Raw genomic sequence first — 21,138 nt, 5'->3', positions numbered from 1 at the left:
CAGGATACCTAGTAACGCCATACTCAAAGATCAGATTACTTTTTCACAGAATTAAACATGAGTTAAATTCCATCACTGTAGCTCCACGAACAGAACAAGTTATTAGAATAAAAACAAGTGTAAAACACGGTGATATTTTCATTCCATATCAAAAACTGCAGAATTGTGAAATACCATCCTGTTTATCAGTTGCTAAGAACGGATACGCTGTAACTACAATTTTAAATAAAACCACTAGTCCAGTAGTTTTAGATTTTTCCGAGCCGATTCAAGTCGAAAATTTTAATAAAAAAGATTTAAATAATATTGAATTACATAATTTTGAAAATTTAGACAATTTTGAATTTGATCCTTCGGTAATTCGAACAGATCACTTAAATTTAGAGGAAAAATCTGAAATTATTAATTTGTGTGCTGAATTTTCTGACGTATTTTATTATCAGAACACCCCACTTACATTTACAAATAAAATTAAACATCATATCAAAACATCTGATGAAATACCAGTGTATACCAAGTCATATAGATACCCGTTTGTTCACAAACAAGAAGTGGAGAGTCAAATTAATAAAATGCTTAAGCAGAATATCATCCGCCATAGCAATTCGCCGTGGTCATCTCCAATTTGGGTGGTGCCCAAAAAGTTGGACGCTTCGGGAAATCAAAAATGGCGAGTCGTTATTGATTACCGTAAGCTTAACGAAAAGACCATTGATGACAAATATCCGCTTCCCAATATCACAGATTTGCTTGACAAATTGGGGAAATGTCAATACTTTACAACCTTAGATCTCGCGAGCGGATTTCATCAAATTGAGATGAGCGAAAATGATATTTCGAAAACAGCCTTCAATACAGAAAACGGACACTACGAGTTTCTGAGAATGCCGTTTGGGTTAAAGAATGCGCCTGCGACATTCCAGAGAATAATGGACAGCATATTACGTGGAATCCAAAATGAAAAATGTCTCGTATATCTCGATGACATTATTGTGTATTCAACATCATTGCAAGAACATATAGAACGTTTAAGATCTGTTTTTACTAGACTAAGAGAATCAAATTTTAAAATCCAACTTGACAAGAGTGAATTTTTGCGTCGTGAAGTTGCGTACTTAGGCCATATAGTGACACCTGATGGAGTCAAGCCTAACCCGGAAAAGATTAAAGCTATCAAGAACTACCCCATACCGAAAACAACCAAACAGATTAAGGGATTTTTAGGACTTCTAGGGTACTACAGAAAATTCATAAATAATTTTGCCAAAATTACGAAACCATTGACGAAATGTCTTAAAAAAGGAGCCAAAATTGAACATAACCCTGAATTTGTAGATTGCTTTGAATACTGTAAAAATCTTTTGACCAATGAACCTATTTTACAATACCCTGACTTCTCTCAGCCCTTCAGTCTTACCACCGATGCCAGTAATGTAGCCTTAGGCGCGGTATTGTCACAGGGTCCAGTTGGACAAAGACCTTCCAGTCACATACGCATCACTTGAACCTTGAATGATTCTGAAATGAATTACTCTACGATAGAAAAAAGAATGTCTTTGTTTAGTATGGGCAACGAAATATTTTCGCCCCTATTTATTTGGTCGAAAATTCAACATCATTTACTGACCATAAGCCTCTGCAATGGCTGTTTTCTCTAAAGACCCGAGCAGTAAACTCTTGCGTTGGCGTATAAAGATGGAAGAATTTGACTACAAGATCATTTACAAGAAAGGCAAACTGAACACCAACGCAGATGCCTTATCCAGAATTGAGATACACACAAAAGATACCAACGACATATCTGTATTAAAAGATTATATACGTGAGCAAAATGACAGAACAGACGAAGATAACTTAGATAATGCCTCCATTATAGTCCAACCAGATAAGGAACCACAACAAAATCTATACGAGGAAAATGACGATGGAACCATTCATTCGAATGACGAGCAGGATCCAATAGTAGGAGTCCCTACACTGGAAACAGCGGTAAATTTTGGTGCAAATCAAGTTATTTTTACAAAAGTCTTACACAGTCCAGCAAAAGTAAAAAAACTAATATTATTCGAAAAGAAACGTAGATTTTTGGTGCAACTTTCTGAAAACAATTTTGATGTTGATGTTCTAAATTTTATTAAAGAAAATATAATTCCAGACAAAACTTATTTTCTTTATTTTGAATCACCAGAAATGTACGAGCCTTTCTGCGAAATTGTAAGAAAAACCTTTAAGTGGCCATCTATTAAATTTAAAAGATGTTTAACCAAACTAATAGATATAACCGATAAAAACGAAATTCCCACAATTATCAAAAACTACCACGAGAGCAAAACAAATCACAGAGGTATAGATGAAACCGAGTCAAAAATTAAAGATAAATATTATTGGCCAAATATTAAGGCTTCTATACAAACATATATTAACCAGTGTGAAATTTGCCAAAAAAGTAAGTACGAGCGTCATCCAATCAATATTAAAATGAATATTACTCCCACTGCAGTTAGACCTTTCGAAATAATCCATTTAGACACCTATACACTAGAACAGACTAAATTTCTAACTATAATAGATAGTTTTTCTAAATATGCGCAAGCGTACATGTTAAAATCTATGGCCGGCACGGAAATTGTTGACAACTTAATAACATTTTCTCTCATCACGGTATTCCTCTAAGATAATTGTTGACAATGGTACCGAATTCAAGAACACAGTAGTAACAGAACTTTTACAACTTCATAAAATTAATATACACTTTTGCTCGCCGAACCATCCACAATCTAATGGTCTTATAGAGCGATTACACTCAACCTTATCAGAACACATTCGATTATTAAACAACCAAAATTTTAATAAAACACCGATACATCAAAGAATGAAATACGCTATTTTGGCTTACAATAATTCAATTCACTCTGTTACTAAGTTAAAACCTGTTGACGTTATTAGTGGTCATATCTCTTCAAATGATCCATTTAACTTGGACATTGATCAGCTGTTATTAACTAATTACGTTTCGGAACATAAAGAAAAAGCCAAACTTCTTTATTCAAAAATTAACGAAGATCTAATAGCAAATAAAACAAAAATAATCGGTAAAATTAATGAATCGCGTGATGACCCTGATATATTAGAACCAAATCAAAAGGTTTATATTAAAAAGCACGTACGTCAAAAATTAGCCAATAAGTTCTCTAACCCTACCAAAATTGTAAGTACCAACCCTGCAAGAAAAATAGTATCTACTGAAAGTCAAGAAAAGGTACACATGGGTAATGTTAAACGCCCACTTAAATACAGATATAGCTTTGATTAGTAAAATTCTTAACCTAGGCTAATGTGACCATTATAAAATAGTTGTATTATGTTTCAGAGTAATCACCTCTGCATACGAGGTTCAGCAGAAAATAAATGTGAGGAAAGTCAACGATAATGTCGGACTTCTACCAATCAAATTAGGGAATGCAAAAGTTAAACAGTATACTTTTACTCTCATACATTTTAATGACTTACACCCAATAATACAAGAAACAAATAAACTTTATATAAATACAATTTCTATTGTCGAGTTAGTAAACAAACATAGAGAGTATAAGAAAGATTCTGTACATTATGTAAAAGCATTACAATTTTTGCAAAAGAGAGTCGAAAACAAAATATCAGAAATTATTCCACATTCAAACAGAACAAAAAGAGGGCTAGTGAATGTTGTAGGCTCAGTTTTTAAAGCAGTAACTGGAAATTTAGACGCTTCAGATGGCGAACGTTATGAAAAACTAATTCAAAATTTACAGAAAAACCAAAACAGTTTAGAGGAAAATATTCGAAAGCAAAATTATCTATCTATAGGTGTAATTGATAAATTTAATTTAACGATACAACAAATAACTCAAAATGAAAAGATTTTGCAAGGCAAAATAGATCAAATTGCTTTGATAATAAACTCAACAACTTATTCTCAGAATTCTCACTTTATAAAAGATACATTAAATCAATTAATCATTATGTATGAAACCATCGATTCTATTTTACAAGATATCGAAAATTCATTAACTTTTTCCAAATTAAAAATAATGCATCCAAGTATAATAAAAACAGATGATCTCTTTATTGAGTTAAAAAACATACAGGCTCAAGTAGGTGAAAATCTTATGCCTTTGCCTGTTAAGATCGATAATATATTGTATTATGAAAATATTATTGAATTAGAATGTTTTATTTTAAATAATAAAATAACATATTTACTTCATTTTCCTATAACATTTCAGATGAGTTTCACTTATTTTCATTTATTTTCTATACCTATATATTATAAGAGTCTCTTCAAGGCAATTTTACCTGTTAATAAATACTTGATAAAAGGTCAATTGCACTATGCATTCGAAAATGAACTTTGCAAAGAAGCAATGGATAGTTATTACATCTGCGACACCCCTCTTAAAGAAGTCAGCTACAACAGTCCATGTTCAGTTCAATTATTGCAATCAAAAACAAACAATAAAAACTGTAAGCAAGTCGAACTAAAAATAACACAGCCTATTGTCAATCAACTAGACAATACAAACCAATGGCTCGTTGTACTCCCTTATGAAGTTCAAGCACACTTGAAATGTTTCAAACAAGAAGAGAGAGCTAAATTTCAAGGTACATATATCTTTGAAATACCACCTGGTTGTGAGACCTTAGTGAACGATTTATTAATAATCAATGAAAGGAAAATAATTAATACTACCAATCATTTGATTTTATTCGACGACTATGTTACTGAAGATGATAAGATCCTACCGACTCTACATTTAACAAGCCAAATATCTGAAATAAGACTCGACAATCTCCACACATTGAAAAATCAACTAATTGAAAATCAACCACACCTGGTATTTGACGAAAGTCAGGAAATATCAAGCCTGTGGACACTACTTTTTGTACCTGGTAATTTTCATCCTTTGCATCTACCTGATATATAAAGAAGTTCCCCAGATGTCGACGTGACGTTCAACCACCACCTTCAAGAAATATCCAGCTACCCCTCAATCAGTATAGCTGTCTCTGAGAAGGGAGGAGTTATATTGTGTGTGTGTGTGTGTATAAGTGCTGAATAGACAACAATAGACTAGCATTTTTCCAAGTACAGATTCTATTTTTACACTCTGTCGCACGAGCTCTTCAAGCTAGTTAGTTTTTAAAACAGATGTCAATTTTATAGTTCTTTATATAATTAAATAAAACTTAAATGTAATTCATTCAAAAATAAAAGTAGTTTTTAAAGAAAAGGTGACTTTGACATTCAATAAGTTAATTCGTGTAACACCAATATATAATAAGTAATTCGTTTATTTTACCTTTTGAAATTTTCTTTAGTCCCTGAATAATTTATTTGTCCATCATGAGTTTTTGAGTATTGTTTCTGAGTGAGTTACGATATTTTATTTTTATTTATTTAAGTAGCAAATAAGACGTAGCTCCAGTATGAGCAGTGAACAATCTAACGATATTTTTATTTCAGCTTTTAAAAAATGTCCTTTAAACGATTCTGATTATGTTTCTCTCCCTTTTTAGTGTGTTGTAATAATGGTAACAATTGGCTGATAAGGTTTTGTCAATTGGTTTTGTATCCAATTAATCTAGTATCAGCAGCAATCAATCTCTAACATATATGTTTATTTCAGCATTTAAAAATGTTTGCCTTTAAAAACGATTCTGATTATTTTTGTCCTTTTAGTGTGATGTAATAATGGTAGCAATTAGCTGATAAAGATATGGCTCAGCAGCAAACAAGCTAATAAATATTTTTTATTTCAGCATTTAAAAATGCCATTTTAAAGATTCTGATTATTTATGTCCTTTTAATTGTGATTCAGAGGGTGAGGACACTCATAAGTCAGGAATGGCCGAATGTTATCGACGCCTATGATCCTTATGATAGGCAGTCGTTTTCACGCCGTGCCTGCACCCCGTGTCCGCTGATGTTGGGAGTAGCGGAGTAGTAGGCTTTGGAAACAGTTGAATGTCAGAGATTGTTGATTTCGGCCCAGGGAAGACATTGTTTGTCAAGCTAGTGAGAATTATATTTTAAAAATATCAATTGCTGTTAAATATATTAATCTCCCGATTACAAATGTAATAATTTTAGTAATTATTTTCATAATTCACGATAAATGCTCATTTGAAAATAATACTCTGTGTAAATTTCGAACGACAACATACAAAAAGCAAAATGTAATTTTTATGTAAAATGGCAATAAGGTTAGAAATCCGTGCAAAAACATATCTGAATAAGTTTTTTCCTTAAACATACATTTTCTTGATCAACAAAATCTGGTTAATGATTGAAGACTTCTTCAAAAATTATCTTCATTACAAAAATATTAAGTAGATCAATATCTCAGCAGGAAATAATATATAAATAATAGCTATACGGATTATGACCACCAAAACTGACTATTATATGGAAAATAGACCCTAAACTCTAGGATACACTGACCGTTAATGGTGAAATTTATTATTTAAACGTTTACAAAATGCACTTGTTTAGACTTATCTGATTAATAGATATACAGTGTATTTCAAAAAACACGTGCCATCTCTCGTGGATTTTAAAAGATTTATTTTTTAAATCAACATAAGTCCAATTCTGCTTTTTTTCGTAGCTACAGGGTGTTATAGTCTTAATAATCCTTCGATTTATTATAATTTTACTTAATGTACTTTTAGCAATTCGAATGAAATGTTCAGCGTAAAAGTTACTATACTCGTAAGTGCTACATATTATTTTAATGCTAAAAAAGTGTCGATAAGTTCATCAGGGACGTGCATATGGGTTATCACTGGAATATTTTTCAAAAAAAAAAACATGTGCGCTACTGGCTTTTTTCTTTTGATATAAAAATTGTGTAGGCCGTTTAATGCCAATAAAAAGTCATCTTTTAATATTTTGTCGAATCCGGCCTCCTTGATGAAATAAACGCAGTTTTATTAATCACAATAATTAATAAAATTAATACATTATATATTTTATCTGATTTATTATTAAATTTTATTACTATTTAGTTATTACTATTATTCAAACCTACAGCAATTTCAAATAAAAAAAAATAATGACAATGCTAACAAATGGGGGAAATTGATAAATTTTGCGGAGCCAATGGAACCAATTAAGGGGAAATTGACAAATTTTGCAAAGCCAATGGAGCCAATTAAGGGAAAATTAGGGACCACTTATGAACCAATTAAAGGCTATTGTAAAATTATTAGTAGTGGGAACTATCGAATGAATACTATCGAAACATTCGATAGTTGCAATTCATTCGAATAATTCGATAGCTAGAAAGAAAACATTCGTTGAAAACTATTCGAATAAAAATTATAGAATAGATGCGTCATCTGCTTTGAAATATTGTATTCTAGTAATTCGGCAGCAAAAACCATTCATTTATAAAATTCATTCATTTATGAAATTCATTTATTCGTCAAGATCGAATATAATAAAATATTAACTGAATTTTAGTTGTCGCCCGGCGACGTAGACGTTCTTTCCGAGAAACCCGGTCGGTGGCAATGCTATGAAAGAAGCCGGCATCTTTGATTTTTTGCGGACTCCGATAAAGATAAGGACACATTTTTTTTTATTGAGGTGCTAGTATTTACACAGAAAATACATTATGAAGGGCGCTGTTGCCATATATTGGCATTAGTTGATATTAGCAAGGAAAATTATTGTTTGGCTTTAGTTAGTTAGGGATAGTATCTCTATATATTTTGCATTTTTTTATTAATATTCTGTTGTTACACTGCAATAATACTTGTTATTTTGGATGTAGGAAAATTATTTTTAATGTTTTTAAGCAAAGACTGGTTTAATAAATAATAATAACAGTAATAATTTGTTATACCTAGTAACAACAAAAATTAAAATCATTTAATATAAACAATTTTTTTAGGTAGTAGCAAAATATAAACAACAAATTAGATGTCAAAATTATCTATATTAGATCCTATTTATAAATAATATAATCTCTAAATTTTTTGTGGCAACGTTGGTTGATTAAATAATAATAATTACAGAACTAATTTGTTATATTAACAAAAAATTTTAAAATCATGAAATATAAACATTTATTAATTTTCTAAGCATGCAGTGTATTGGAAGGAAAATATAAATAAAAAATTAGAAATCAAAATTATTTATATTAGGTACTTTATATTACTATTTAAAATTTACTTTAAAATATAAATGAAATATTTCTTCGCAAAAAACTAATGTAAGAGAATTAGCATAAACAAAATACAAACATCGCTAACTTTTTTTTTAAATTGGCACGTGTAAAATGTTCAATTTAATTTTCTCACCCCATAGTTTCAGTTCGATAACCATTTACTTAACCACATTACTTAAATATGATTATTAAGTTCAACTAATTTATATTATTAAAACATCTAAAATACAAATATGTATTTTTAAAATTCAAAAAGTTCATCTCGTCTCTCTTAAAAATTGCGACTTCTCAAAATTTCCCATTAAAAAATAAACCATATACCATATAAAATTAAATAATTGAAAGATCGGGCTACGGAAAATCACACAAATTTTCGGAAAAATTTTGACCACCTGCACACGCACGCAATGGTCAATTAAAAAAAACTACTATTTTAGTATTTTAAATATTTTAATAAACGCAAAAATAGCAGAGTATTTATACGGCGAAGTTATAAAAATTTGGAAGAACTAATAATGCACTGACGCACACAAAAATCAAACGAATACTAAATTTCATTTATCCAAAGCATTCGATAGTGGCTCAACGATAACCATTTAGTCGCACGGCGAGGTTGTCACATATGCTTTAGTATACAAATGAATGAATAATTTTATTCGAATAAAACCATTCGATAGTTGAAATCATTCATTTAGTAACCATTCGATAGTCTAATTCATTCGATAGTTCCCATCGCTAAAAATTATGTTAGTAAAAACTACGCGCTGGTCAGCACCGGCGTATTGTAAACGAATATAATTCGTACGACGCAGCACGTATTTTCACTGTTCTTCTATACGTTTTTTTTTTGGTTTTGCTTTTCTCTCGGTACAAAATAATATGCTAATTATGATGTGTAAGACGTGTATTAGACATTATTAAGCTACATAGTAATACGGTAAGAACTCTTGTAGGTATTATTAAGTTCAAAATTTAATATCGATACCTACGATATAAAATAATAGGTGACTTATGCCCAAACTTATGCAAAGGGTTTGCCAATAAGTGTTCAAAATTTAACTTGTAGTGCATATGTTAGAAGATTCAGGACAGAAATGAAAATCTCAGGACTCTCGTATTTATCTATAATACCTAATAGTAATAATAATAATATTCTATATAAAATTATTTTTGAACCAATCTTTTTTGACAATTCGTTAACATTTACCCAGAGATATGAGATGGGGACGCAAAATATGCTAGACTGCACGAATTGTCCATAGATATGAGCGGGGGAGGAGAATGTGCAATGGGAAAATGGTGAAAATTCTAAAAGACCAATGTGCCAATTAAGAGCCAATGTCCAGTGTAGTGTACACAATTTTGGGTCGCGGTTTACCCCTCGGTGTTAACATCCTGTAATTCTAAAACTATATTATGCATTTCCATACCCATGTTTATAGGAATTTTCTTTCATTTTTTTGATGAGGAATCAATGAGTACTTATTTAAAACATTCGCAAGTTAATAATATTACAATTTTTTAAAGGTCTCTATTAGATTTGGATCAAGGCAAATTAATAAAATTGCGTTTATCTCTTCAAGGAAACCGAAATCGACAAAATATCAAGAGCCAACTTTTAATCGGAATTAAACTGCTTATACTATTTCACTAAAAAAAGAACAAAAAGTCAGTGGCGTACATGCTTTTTTAGAAAAAATGTCCTAGTGATAACCCATATGAACGTCCCTGGTGAATATGTTGACACTTCTTTAGCTTTAAAATATGTCGCATTTATAGTAACTTTTACCCTTAAAATTTCATTCGCAACGCTAAAAGTACTTGGAAGAAAATTACAATAAATCGAAAAAATATTAAGATTTTAACACCCTGTAGCTACCAAACAAAGCACAATCGGATCTATTTTGATATGAAAAATAAATCTTACTTTTACCTGAGGAATCTCCCCACATGTTTTATGAAACACCCTGTATAATAGAGGATATTCTGTTTCTCTGTTGCCTCCTTGGATTTGAGGTCAATTCCTATTGTGAAGACCTGACCATGGCCGTCGTCCCTCGAGTTGATATACCTATGCTCGTACCTCGAATTTGTAGCACCCTGTATTTTTAAAAGAACGTTTGAAGGAAATTGATATTAATATTCTTTTTTTTATTAAGATTTTTTTAACGCCCTATCTAAATTTTTAGTACCTACACATATCTATCACCATACATACATTTGCAGCTGTTTTATTTATGTATTAAAACATCTAAGCAAGAAGCGAATCTCTTTAAAGTTGCATTACTCGTCTTACTTTTAATTCGCTTAAATTTAGATCTTTGTAAACAGAGAAGCGGAATATTTCCTGGTCGTCCTAATGGCTTTTTTGTTAGTTTATGTCTTTGAAAGTATGAAAGCCGATAAGTAGGCATTTTCCAAAATTTTCTCTTAGAATATCATGCTCTGTAGAGAGGACTTCGCATTTTGAATTATATCATGAGTTTTTCACAAGTACATGAGACACAGGTTAGACTTAGATGTCATGAAATAAAATGACTTCATAGACTGAGACTGTCTTTAATTGCAAGTTATTATTGCTCAGTTGAACCATCCTTATAAGCAACCAAAATATCAACAATCAAAACATTATGTTATCGAACATTCATCATATGCAGAGACCTAACGTAATGCTGAAATCTATACTAATATATAAAATCCTTATGTGACTGACATACTGATTAATCACGATCCTGGTCAAACCACTCAACGTAAGAAGCTCAGTTTTGGCATACAGGTTGATTCTAGGGTGTAGAGGTTCGATAAGAAGGGATTTTACGAAATTCCAGTTTCAAGAGGGTGAAACCACCCCTCAAATATTACAATATTTTTTATTTAAAAAACGGTCAAGTTTCCGAAAAAACGCTTAAACACGTATATTTTATTTTGTTTTTGTACATATTTTAAGATTTTTTAAAAATGTATACAGGGTGTTTCGAAAAATCAGGTCATTGATTAATCACGATCCTGCTTAAATCGCTTGACGTAAAAAGCTGATTTTTGGAAAACGGATTGACTTTAGGGTGTAGAGGTTCGATAAGAAAGGATTCTTCGAAACTCGAATTCTAAGTGGGTGAAACTATTCCTCAAATATTAAAATATTTTTGATTTAAAAACGCGTGAGTTTTTCGGAAAAACTCTTAAACACGTATATTTTATTTTGTTGTTTTACACATTTTAAGATTTTTATAAATTTATACAGGGTGTTTCATAAAATATGACCATTGAGTAATCACGATTCTGCTTAAACTGCTTGACATTTAAAGCTGATTTTTGGCAAACGGATTGACTGTGGGGTGTAGTGGTTCGATAAGGTGGGGGTTTCTCGAATCTCAAATTCCAAGAGGGTGAAAACGCCCCTCAAATATTACAATATTTGTTATATAAAAAACGGTTAGTCTTTCAGGAAAACACTTGGACAAACATAATTTATTTGGTTTCTTTACATATTTTGAAATTTTTTAAAAAATCATACAGGGTGTTCCAAAAAGTTGGGTAATTTCTTAACCACGATTCTGCTTAAACTGCTTGACGTAAAAAGCTTATTTTTGGCAAACGGATTTTTCGAAAGTCAAATTCCAACGGGATGAAACTACCCCTCAAATATTACCAAGTTAATTGTACTGAAGCTGTGGTTGGTTCCTTGTGAAACATCGTTGAAATATTAGTATTTTAATAAAACACGCTTTTAGATGTACCAAAAAACTTTTAATAAGAGTAACTTTAACTCTACATATATGTTTCGGCTTGTTAGGTCTTTTTCAAGACTTTTCTAAGAACTAATCGTCTAACTACACTGTAACTATATATATATTTGCTATGGGGGTTGGTTCTATTGTAAACTCTCTGAACCCACCCCCATAGCAAATATATACCTATAAGCAGACGCCGGGACCTAAGGAAGACAGAGATAAATAACCGATCGGCGCGTACAATTACAATCGCCGCGCTAATTCAAACTAAATTTCTGTTACATAAATAATTAGATAAATTGTAAATAAGTTATAAATAGTTCTTTAAGTCTTTTAATCGTTATTGTTTTTGTTAATTAGTGTTAAATAAATTGTGTTTAAATAAATTGTGACTTTCTATCCACACGGAACCGACGAAAAACGTAACAATATATTTAAGCTTAAAACATTTGTGTCATTACAATTTTTGTTTCAATTTTTTTCTCAAAAATAGCGTGATTTGTGTTTCTTTTAGAAGTTATTCTGATTTAAATAAGATTTTGAGTGTCTATATTTTACTAATATGTGCTTTGATATTTGACTTTCACACAAATTAAGAAAATGTACAGAAAAGGTGAAAAAAAAAACACGATATATATATATATATATATATATATATATATATATATATCGACGGCGTCACGAGAAAAGGGCGTAAGCGCCATTCGTCATTTTTTTCAGGAGACGAAAAAAACGTCTAAAATCTATATTTTTTATTTTTTGTGAATTATTTCTTGCTACAGTATTATAGATTATATGGCACATTTTTCAAGAATTTTTTGCTTATAAAATATTAAACTGTTAATTAGTTATTTTAATATTTGGCGCTTACGCCTTTCTTTCTAGGCTCGATTGGCGTTTACGTCTTTTTGAAAGGCGTTTAAGACTTTTGTGTCTTATTATTCTAGTCATTTTTTGTCGTTTAGGTGCACTTACGCCTTTTGAGTTTTACAAATAAAATTAAAAATGTCGCTTGGATTTTTTAAGAAAACACAGTACAAAATACTCAAACTGATACTTTCAATATTTTCAAACTCATTAGGCTTGAAATAATAACTGGAAAATTAAATTTAACTAATATTCTGAGCAAAACACGGGTGAACTTGATCCGTATTCCTCGTTGGTGGCAAAAGGTGGTGCTTCTAACATGAATAATTCTGACTCAAACAGCGCATCATGCTGCAATGCTTCTGCCAGAAGATCTATGATATTGCTCTCAACCTCAACCTCTTCATTTCCACATTTTAATGCCAAATCTCTGATTTTCTTCCCGCGGGAAGTCATTATCACACTGTGGAGAAAAAATATAAAAAAGGCTTAAGCGACATCAAAAAAATCAAATTTCAAACAATTATTACAATCAAGAAAAAGTCCTTTGACTTGTAGCAAAGGTTTTTTTGAAAATTAATATTGTATACAATTTAGATATTTGACAATTTTTTGAAATCTGTTGAACGGTAGTTTTGTTAAAAGCAAAAAAATATGCCATTACGATCACATAGGCGGATGGCGCTTACGCAAACCAAGTAAATTAACACGAAAAGGCGTAACCGACAATAACAAATAAATGTCGGTGTTTACTATTTGAATTAGATTGAAGCACAAAAAACAATCTAGGCTACCAAATATGAATAAGACCTATCTTATTAATAAGTTTTTCTACGTACCTTTGAATGGAAAATGGTATTTTTTCATCCCAGGCTTAAGCGACCTTCCAACACGTGTGAATGGCGGTTACTGATTTTCGCGTCGAGTCTGGTTTGAAGGTGTATTGGCGGTTAGAAACTAAAACTGTCTTTTTTCTCACGTTATGAATTTTTGCTGGTTAAGCCGTTTCATAGATAGGTGCGCATTTATTAGTATTACATTTTGGAACCATAATCTCATTTTCGTTATTTTGGCGCTTACGCCCTTTTGTCGTGACGCCGTCTATATATATATATATATATATATATATATATATATATATATATATATATATATATATATATATATATATATATATATATATATATTTTTTTTGGAGATTTTCACAAATCTAAGATTTGTCAGCATTCATGGGACACAGGGTACAGAATAAATTTTAATAACGCCAAAATTATAATGAAAGAAGCGATAGCCTCTAAAAGAAAAATAAAAAGGTTTTTTTAATTCAACCTAATAAAAATAAATGTATTGCTCATGCATCTGTAGATGTTAGTAATGTATGGAAATCGCTTCTTTGATTTTAAAGAACATAACATAAATAACATAACATACGTAAAATTTAAAAATAATCATACAGAAAGTTTGGGGCTTTTTGGTTTTACCTTATTAAGTAATTGTTATCAGGTAGTAACTGTTAATTTTGAAGTTTAACTCATGTTTAACTTAATACAATGTCATTTTAACAGAACGTCAACGGTTTCTTGTATAGGTATCTGTTTTAAAAAAGTAAAGTGTTCTCGAATAGTTGAATTTTAAATATTTTAAATAGTTTTTTTCTTTATTCTTTGTATTTTTTTCTTCCGACGACGGAAAGAGATAACTTTCCGAAACGTTAAGCATTTTTTTCTTTGTTAGGCAAATTTGTATTACTGTAAACATAACTTCTGACAAGCAGCGTCCGTTTAGGTTTAACGCCCAGAAGTGTTTACAAAAAATAACTATTTTATTTTGTAGATTTTCTTGCAGTGCAGTGGCGAAATACCCATAAAGGATTTTTTGGATAGATATATGTTATATATGTTAAGTCCAGTGTTTACTTAAAATATTTATTATAATTTTTAAAATTTATAGTTTTATTGACTTTATAAAAAATATTGACTTCTTGTGACATTTCCAGAAGTTTGAAAAACTTATCCCGCCACAAAGATATATACATTACTTACCTTTGATAGTTGCGTTTAGGCACTCCCAAAAGGCTACCTGAAAATATAATTTACTATATTAGAATATTGGTTTTTGATAAATAAATATGAACAAAAAAATATTTAAAAAAAAAATCCAAATTAGGTATTATTAATTTGTTTCTAGTTTCTGTTTTTTTTTATCAAATTATAAAGCAAAATCATATACCAAAGCAATATTTATTATACAGGGTGAGTCTTAAATAAGTGCAAATATTTTTAGGGGTTAACACGATTATGAGGATTTAACATAGGTAGTAGATTAAATTTAATTATTATTATTTAATTTAAGAAAGAAAACACTCAGAAACGATCCAGTGGTTCTCAAAATTTAAGTAAAAAGTCATTTTTTTGGAAATTTTAAAAGTAAAATAACTCGGTTATTTTGGTCTTAAAAATGGTAACGAAAAATATGTTTCTTATATTGAGATTTCATTCAGACCAGAAAATCAAACCAGTCATGAAAATATTTGCACTTATTAAGACTCACTCTGTATAATTCATATAAAGGCTGTTCTGCCAACGTTCACAATTACGTCATCATTATTTGTCAAATATGAGCTTTATGGTGTGTCTATTCTTTTTCGGCATTTGTTCATTTTTTCTTGAACTATTCATCAGTTACGATACCTTTAATTCCAATCCTTTCGACTGTTGAAATTCCTATTTCTAAAGCATAAGCTATTTTATTTAAAAACGTATTTTTATATTACGTATTAAACAATTTGTATTTTGCACATGAATATTACACTGATTACACCTTTACAATCAACTTACTTCATATAATACAGCGTCCACGGGCAAGAGTGTTCTAACAGCGTCTCTTTTTCGAGAAAAAATAATTTATAAGCTTAGCAATGCTCATTTTGGTTAAATCTTTGAGGCATTTTTGCAATAAAAAAATTGAGTTTTTGTTTTACAGCAACAATCAAATTTTAGTTTTGACATTGACCGATTTTGACATTGATCCGTCAATCAAACGATAACGCTAAATTAAAGCGCTAAATCAAATGACAATGACAATTACTAAAAGGAAAACACGTTTTGACATTGATCGATGTCCGTCAATAAAATTATAACCCAAAATCAAATGACAATGACAATCACTAAAAAGAATAAACAGGAATTTACAAAATGCTGTAATGACGTCACCCATCTCTTTCATCTGGTTGGCAACTGATTGAGAGAGTTCGACAATATACGTGACGTTAAACGATGGCTGAACATTCTCTACCTATACCTCAAGCAGTGGCGCAGCTACCGGGGCCCCAGGAATTGGCTCCGCAGAGTTCTTACTAGCATTATTTATGATAAAGTTTTTATTAAATTATTATTATTTATGATTGGGGTTTACTCAGGGAGCCCCGAAAAATATCTTGCATCGAGGCCTCCTGTTGTCAAGCTATGCCACTGCTTGTATAAGTTATAAATATATTTTTATTTACAGGGTAGTAAAAACAAAGTTTTCAAAATTTCAAAGTCATGATCAATATAATTTATTATACAAATGTTAATAACATACTGCTTTATTATACAGGGTGTCCCAGAAATAAGTGCAAATATTTTAAGGGGTGGTAGTTCTCGATAAAAGAAACATATTTTCACTTTATCGTTTTTCAAATAAGTCCAAAATAACGGAGTTATTTTACTTTGAAAATTTAAAAAAAAATATTTTTTGCTAAAATTTTGAGAACCACTGGATCTTTTCTGGATTTTCCTTCTTGTAAATTTAATCTAATACCTATGTTGCCATATTATCAAGAAATTATGTTTTTTAACTAAAAACTAAAAAAAGTTCAAATATTTTGAACTATACTACCAGTTAAAATATTTGCACTTATTTCTGGGACACCCTGTATAACATCTTGATCGCCCCGTAGTACTTAAACTTTTTTGCTGGCATAATGTTAACAAATCAATGAATGTGAGCTCTTACTTGTAATTGTTTACATTCATTGATTTTTGGCTTTTACTGTACCATACAAAATGTTTTTCATTGTCACTCATATTCAGTACATCTTCGATATATCGCTCAATTTCAAACTAAATATGCAAAAACATGTACAGGGTACCATTTAAAATTCTTCGCTTAGGTTTACTTCCGTTTAAACCAGAAGTTACATTCAATTATCAAGATGCAATAAAAAAGACAAAATACAAATTTTGAAGAATTGCAGTTTGGTGAGGTCATAAATATGCGCCTTTCAGATTTTTGAAAAACTTCATGGCTTACTAGATATTTTGAAAAAATCAAAATTTGGCTAATTTAAAAATTGTCCCTCATTCCATTATAATCTATTTTACACAAAAATTTTCAGATAAAAGTTGTAGATAATTACATCCTTAATGAGATTGCATCATCCGTTTTTTTCTAAAGCCTGTCATTTTTGACATATGACACAAACATATGTTTTTTTTAAATGGAAACCATAGTTGGCCATGACTTTATAAAAAGCGTCATTTTTTAAGCTTTTCAGCGATATAAACTATAATATGTTTTTTTTTCTCGAAAAATTACTGAGTTATAGCCAATTCTTATCCTTTTTAGAAAAATTTCACTTAGTTAGCCATGGAAACAAGTTCAATCGTCGTTGCCTTCAGAAATGCAAAACTGTCACATCCAAACTTTGTAAATTAAAATAAACAAAAATTATAAATATGAATTTTTTAAATGAAGAAGTGTAGGATTATTGATTCAACTTTTCTTGGCCATACATTTTCGACGATACGTTAACCGGTGAACGTTACTTACGTTTTTTAGAGAATGGTTTTCAAGACATGTTGCTGACATGTTTTCAAGACATGAAAAGCTAAATTTAGATAGCATCAATATAGTGAAAAAATGTCTATACCTATGTGGCGGATTCATCTTTCCAAAAAAATCCTTTATGGGTATTTCGCCACTGCACTGCAAGAAAATCTACAAAATAAAATAATTATTTTTTGTAAACACTTCTGCGTTAAACCTAAACGGACGCTGCTTGTCAGAAGTTATGTTTACAGTAATACAAATTTGCCTAACAAAGAAAAAAAATGCTTAACGTTTCGGAAAGTTACCTCTTTCCGTCGTCGGAAGCAAAAAAATACAAAGAATAAAGAAAAAAACTATTTAAAATATTTAAATTCAACTATTCGAGAACACTTTACTTTTTTAAAACAGATACGTCTACAAGAAACCGTTGACGTATCTGTTTTAAAAAGTAAAGTGTTCTCGAATAGTTGAATTTAAATATTTTAAATAGTTTTTTTTTGTTAGGCAAATTTGTATTACTGTAAACATAACTTCTGACAAGCAGCGTCCGTTTAGGTTTAACGCAGAAGTGTTTACAAAAAATAATTATTTTATTTTGTAGATTTTCTTGCAGTGCAGTGGCGAAATACACATAAAGGATTTTTTTGGAAAGATCAATATAGTGATTCTAACATGACTTTCAACCCCCCCCCCCCTCCTAATGAAAGACAGACATGTTAAAAATTATTTATATCATAATTATGCAAACTCAGGGCTCGGAAGAGGTGGACCAATAATTGCATTTCTAAAATAAATTAAATTGTATGGGGTAGTGATATTATTTTTTAAGTTATAGTTAGCGTAATGTAAATTGTAAAGAACCGTTTTATAATATATTCTGTCTTTTTAGAAGTTATAAATCAAAACAGAATAAGAATACTACCATGCCAACTAAGTGAAATTAATCAAGAAAGATAAGAATTGGCTATAACTCAGTCATTTTTCGAAATATACATACTAGGTATACCTTATATGGCTGAAAAGATTAAAAAATGGAGCTTTTTATGATGTCATGGCTAACTATAGTTTCCATTAAAAAAACATATGTTTGTGTCATATATCAAAAATGACAGGCTTTAGAAAAAATCAGAAAACACAAACTTATTAGGTATGTGATTATCTACAACTTTTATCTGAAAACGTTTTGTCTATATAAAATAGATTATAATAGCATTAGGGACAAGTTTTAAAATTGCCAAAATTTGTTTTTTTCGAAATATCTAGTAAGCCATGAACTTTTTCAAAATTCCGAAAGGTGCATATTTATGACCCCACAAAACTGCAATTCTATTCCCATTTAACCGACTCTTTATCTCCAGTAGTTTTCGAGATACCCATAGAGAACATCGTAGAAAACTCATCCTGTATATCGACAACTTTTTTAGCATTAAAATATGTCGCACTTTAGTAAATTTTACCCTCAAAATTTCATTAGAATCGCTAAAAGCACTTAGAAGAAATTTATAATAAATCGAAAATAAATAAAAACTTTAACCCCCTGTCGAAACGAAACAATGCAGAATCGGACCTATGTATGTTGATATAAAAAATAAATCTTATTTTTACGTGAGGAATCTTCCAAGAAGGGATGAGCCAGTTTATAAGTGTCATAAGACAAAGGTATCTGTTAATAAGTATATTAAAATCTTATTTTACTAGTTCTTTTAAAAATCTACTAAAATATATATAAATTTCTTCATAATCTATCTGTGGTGGTGCGTGTATAAGAATTAAAAATTCAGATTAGAAGTTAACTGTTACGAGAAATCTAACATTTCTTGAAATTTAATGAAATGGTTTTCAATTAATCTAATTTCTAAAGTGAAATGACGAATAACATTGTCGCAAATTTAGTTAAAAACAGTATAGTTTTACAATTTGTTAGCATTTAAAAACAATATAATTTACTTTAGCCGGTCCAAAAAAGCTGGATTATTTTGAAGCACTTCCTGTCCTCTAATTTTAAATCGGTTTTATTGCCAGATGTAAGCTTGGCCCACATTTTATCATCTCCTATCCTCTTTACTTTTCTATTTTAACGTTCCAGTTTATCACATAAAGGAACTGAAGTAGAAAAAAGAAACAATTTATCAAACCGTTTTGCTGATACACTCCACTCCCATCTGGTAAATTGCTTTTGTCACTTGACAAAGTGCAGTTTGTTATAGCGATATTCTTTAAAAATATTATGGCAAAAAGGTTCCTAGGATGGTTTGATTTTTAGCAGACAAATCTCAATACGTGATGAGAGAAGAAAAAAGCACTCACATAATACCAAAAAAACTTTGTGGTTTTTTAAATGTTTTGGCATTTTATAAAGACCTCGATAAATAAGTGGAAAGATCGGCTTTTTAGTTCCATTTCAACCGCCTATTTCTTTCTATGATCTTTTATTTACCTAACTCTATCTTAAGATACTTGAATACTGTTCAAACTGTATATTGCATATACAGGGTGATTCCTGTAAGTCGGTCATGCTTTCGAGGAATGATAGGGGACGTCGAAATATTAATTTTGATATAGCACACTATGGATCGGAAATGCCTCTTACGCAAGATACAGGGTGTTAAAGTTTTTGAAAAATTAAAGATGTTCTTTAATAGTTTTTTAACAGTTGCAGATATCGTTATAAAATTTCATTATAGGAATCTACCTAACAGAAACACTTTAAATGTAAAAAGAAGAGGTTTTAGTTTCAACCAGTGGCGTAGCTGTGATACGCATCGGGTAATATTTTCAAAAAAAAATAGTACGCCACTGATAAAAATAAAAATTTTGAAGTTTTTTTTGTTTACTCGGTTTATTTCCAAGAAAAAAAGTCTCTTGCAACTTTCTTCTATCTAACACCATTTTGTCACAATTTAAAAATAAATATTTTTTAAAGAGAACCTTAAATATGCGAATTATTTATCCATCCTAAGACCAATATTGGCTTCTATTCCAACATCTGAATTTTTACTACAAAATGGCTCAGTTTTACAGGGTTCTACTGCTTTATTTCCATTATCGATAACGGTAATTTGATCTTGAATAGGCTACGATTTTGAGTCACGATTTTGATAAACTTTAAGACTTCCTGATTCATTCAGTTCAGCTGACCCAATCCTCTGTGAAATACATTACTTTTAGCTTTTCGGGTATGTACTTTCTTACACATTGTAAAAAAAAATTCTCTCTTTTCTGCTACAGCAGCAACCTCCTCGTGTACACGTGTTTTTAACTGAATGAACCGCGGTCGCCATTAAAACTGCAGCATTTTTTAGGTTATTGTATAGTTCTTATCACGAAACTTTTCCTCTATACTTTTCTACATTTGGCATCTTGTATGATAATGCCATGAATTAAACGAAAAAACCATAGGCAATACCTAGGCAGTGGATATAAATGTGTTCTGATGTAATGCTATGTTACAGTTCATAATAAGAACATTTGGATTTTCGAGACATATTAATAGTTTATTATCTACTCTAGTTTAA

General features: G+C 30.4%; 1 protein-coding gene across 2 annotated transcripts in view; it reads right to left on the bottom strand.

The window, feature by feature from the left end:
* LOC115885815 (reversion-inducing cysteine-rich protein with Kazal motifs) overlaps window positions 1–21,138 on the bottom strand; it is a 181,603-nt gene that overhangs the window by 65,212 nt on the left and 95,253 nt on the right. For both annotated transcript variants that reach the window (XM_030904839.1, XM_030904840.1), the window contains exon 4: window positions 14,854–14,890. In XM_030904839.1, the coding sequence (XP_030760699.1) occupies window positions 14,854–14,890 (37 nt within the window). The remainder of the gene's footprint in view (window positions 1–14,853; window positions 14,891–21,138) is intronic.

This window comes from Sitophilus oryzae, unplaced genomic scaffold (genome assembly GCF_002938485.1).
Source record: "Sitophilus oryzae breed Bouriz unplaced genomic scaffold, Soryzae_2.0 scaffold_41_pilon_pilon, whole genome shotgun sequence".
Taxonomy (NCBI): domain Eukaryota; kingdom Metazoa; phylum Arthropoda; class Insecta; order Coleoptera; family Curculionidae; genus Sitophilus; species Sitophilus oryzae.
The sequence above is the reverse complement of the archived record's forward strand: the minus strand, read 5'-3'. Positions and strand labels throughout refer to the sequence as shown.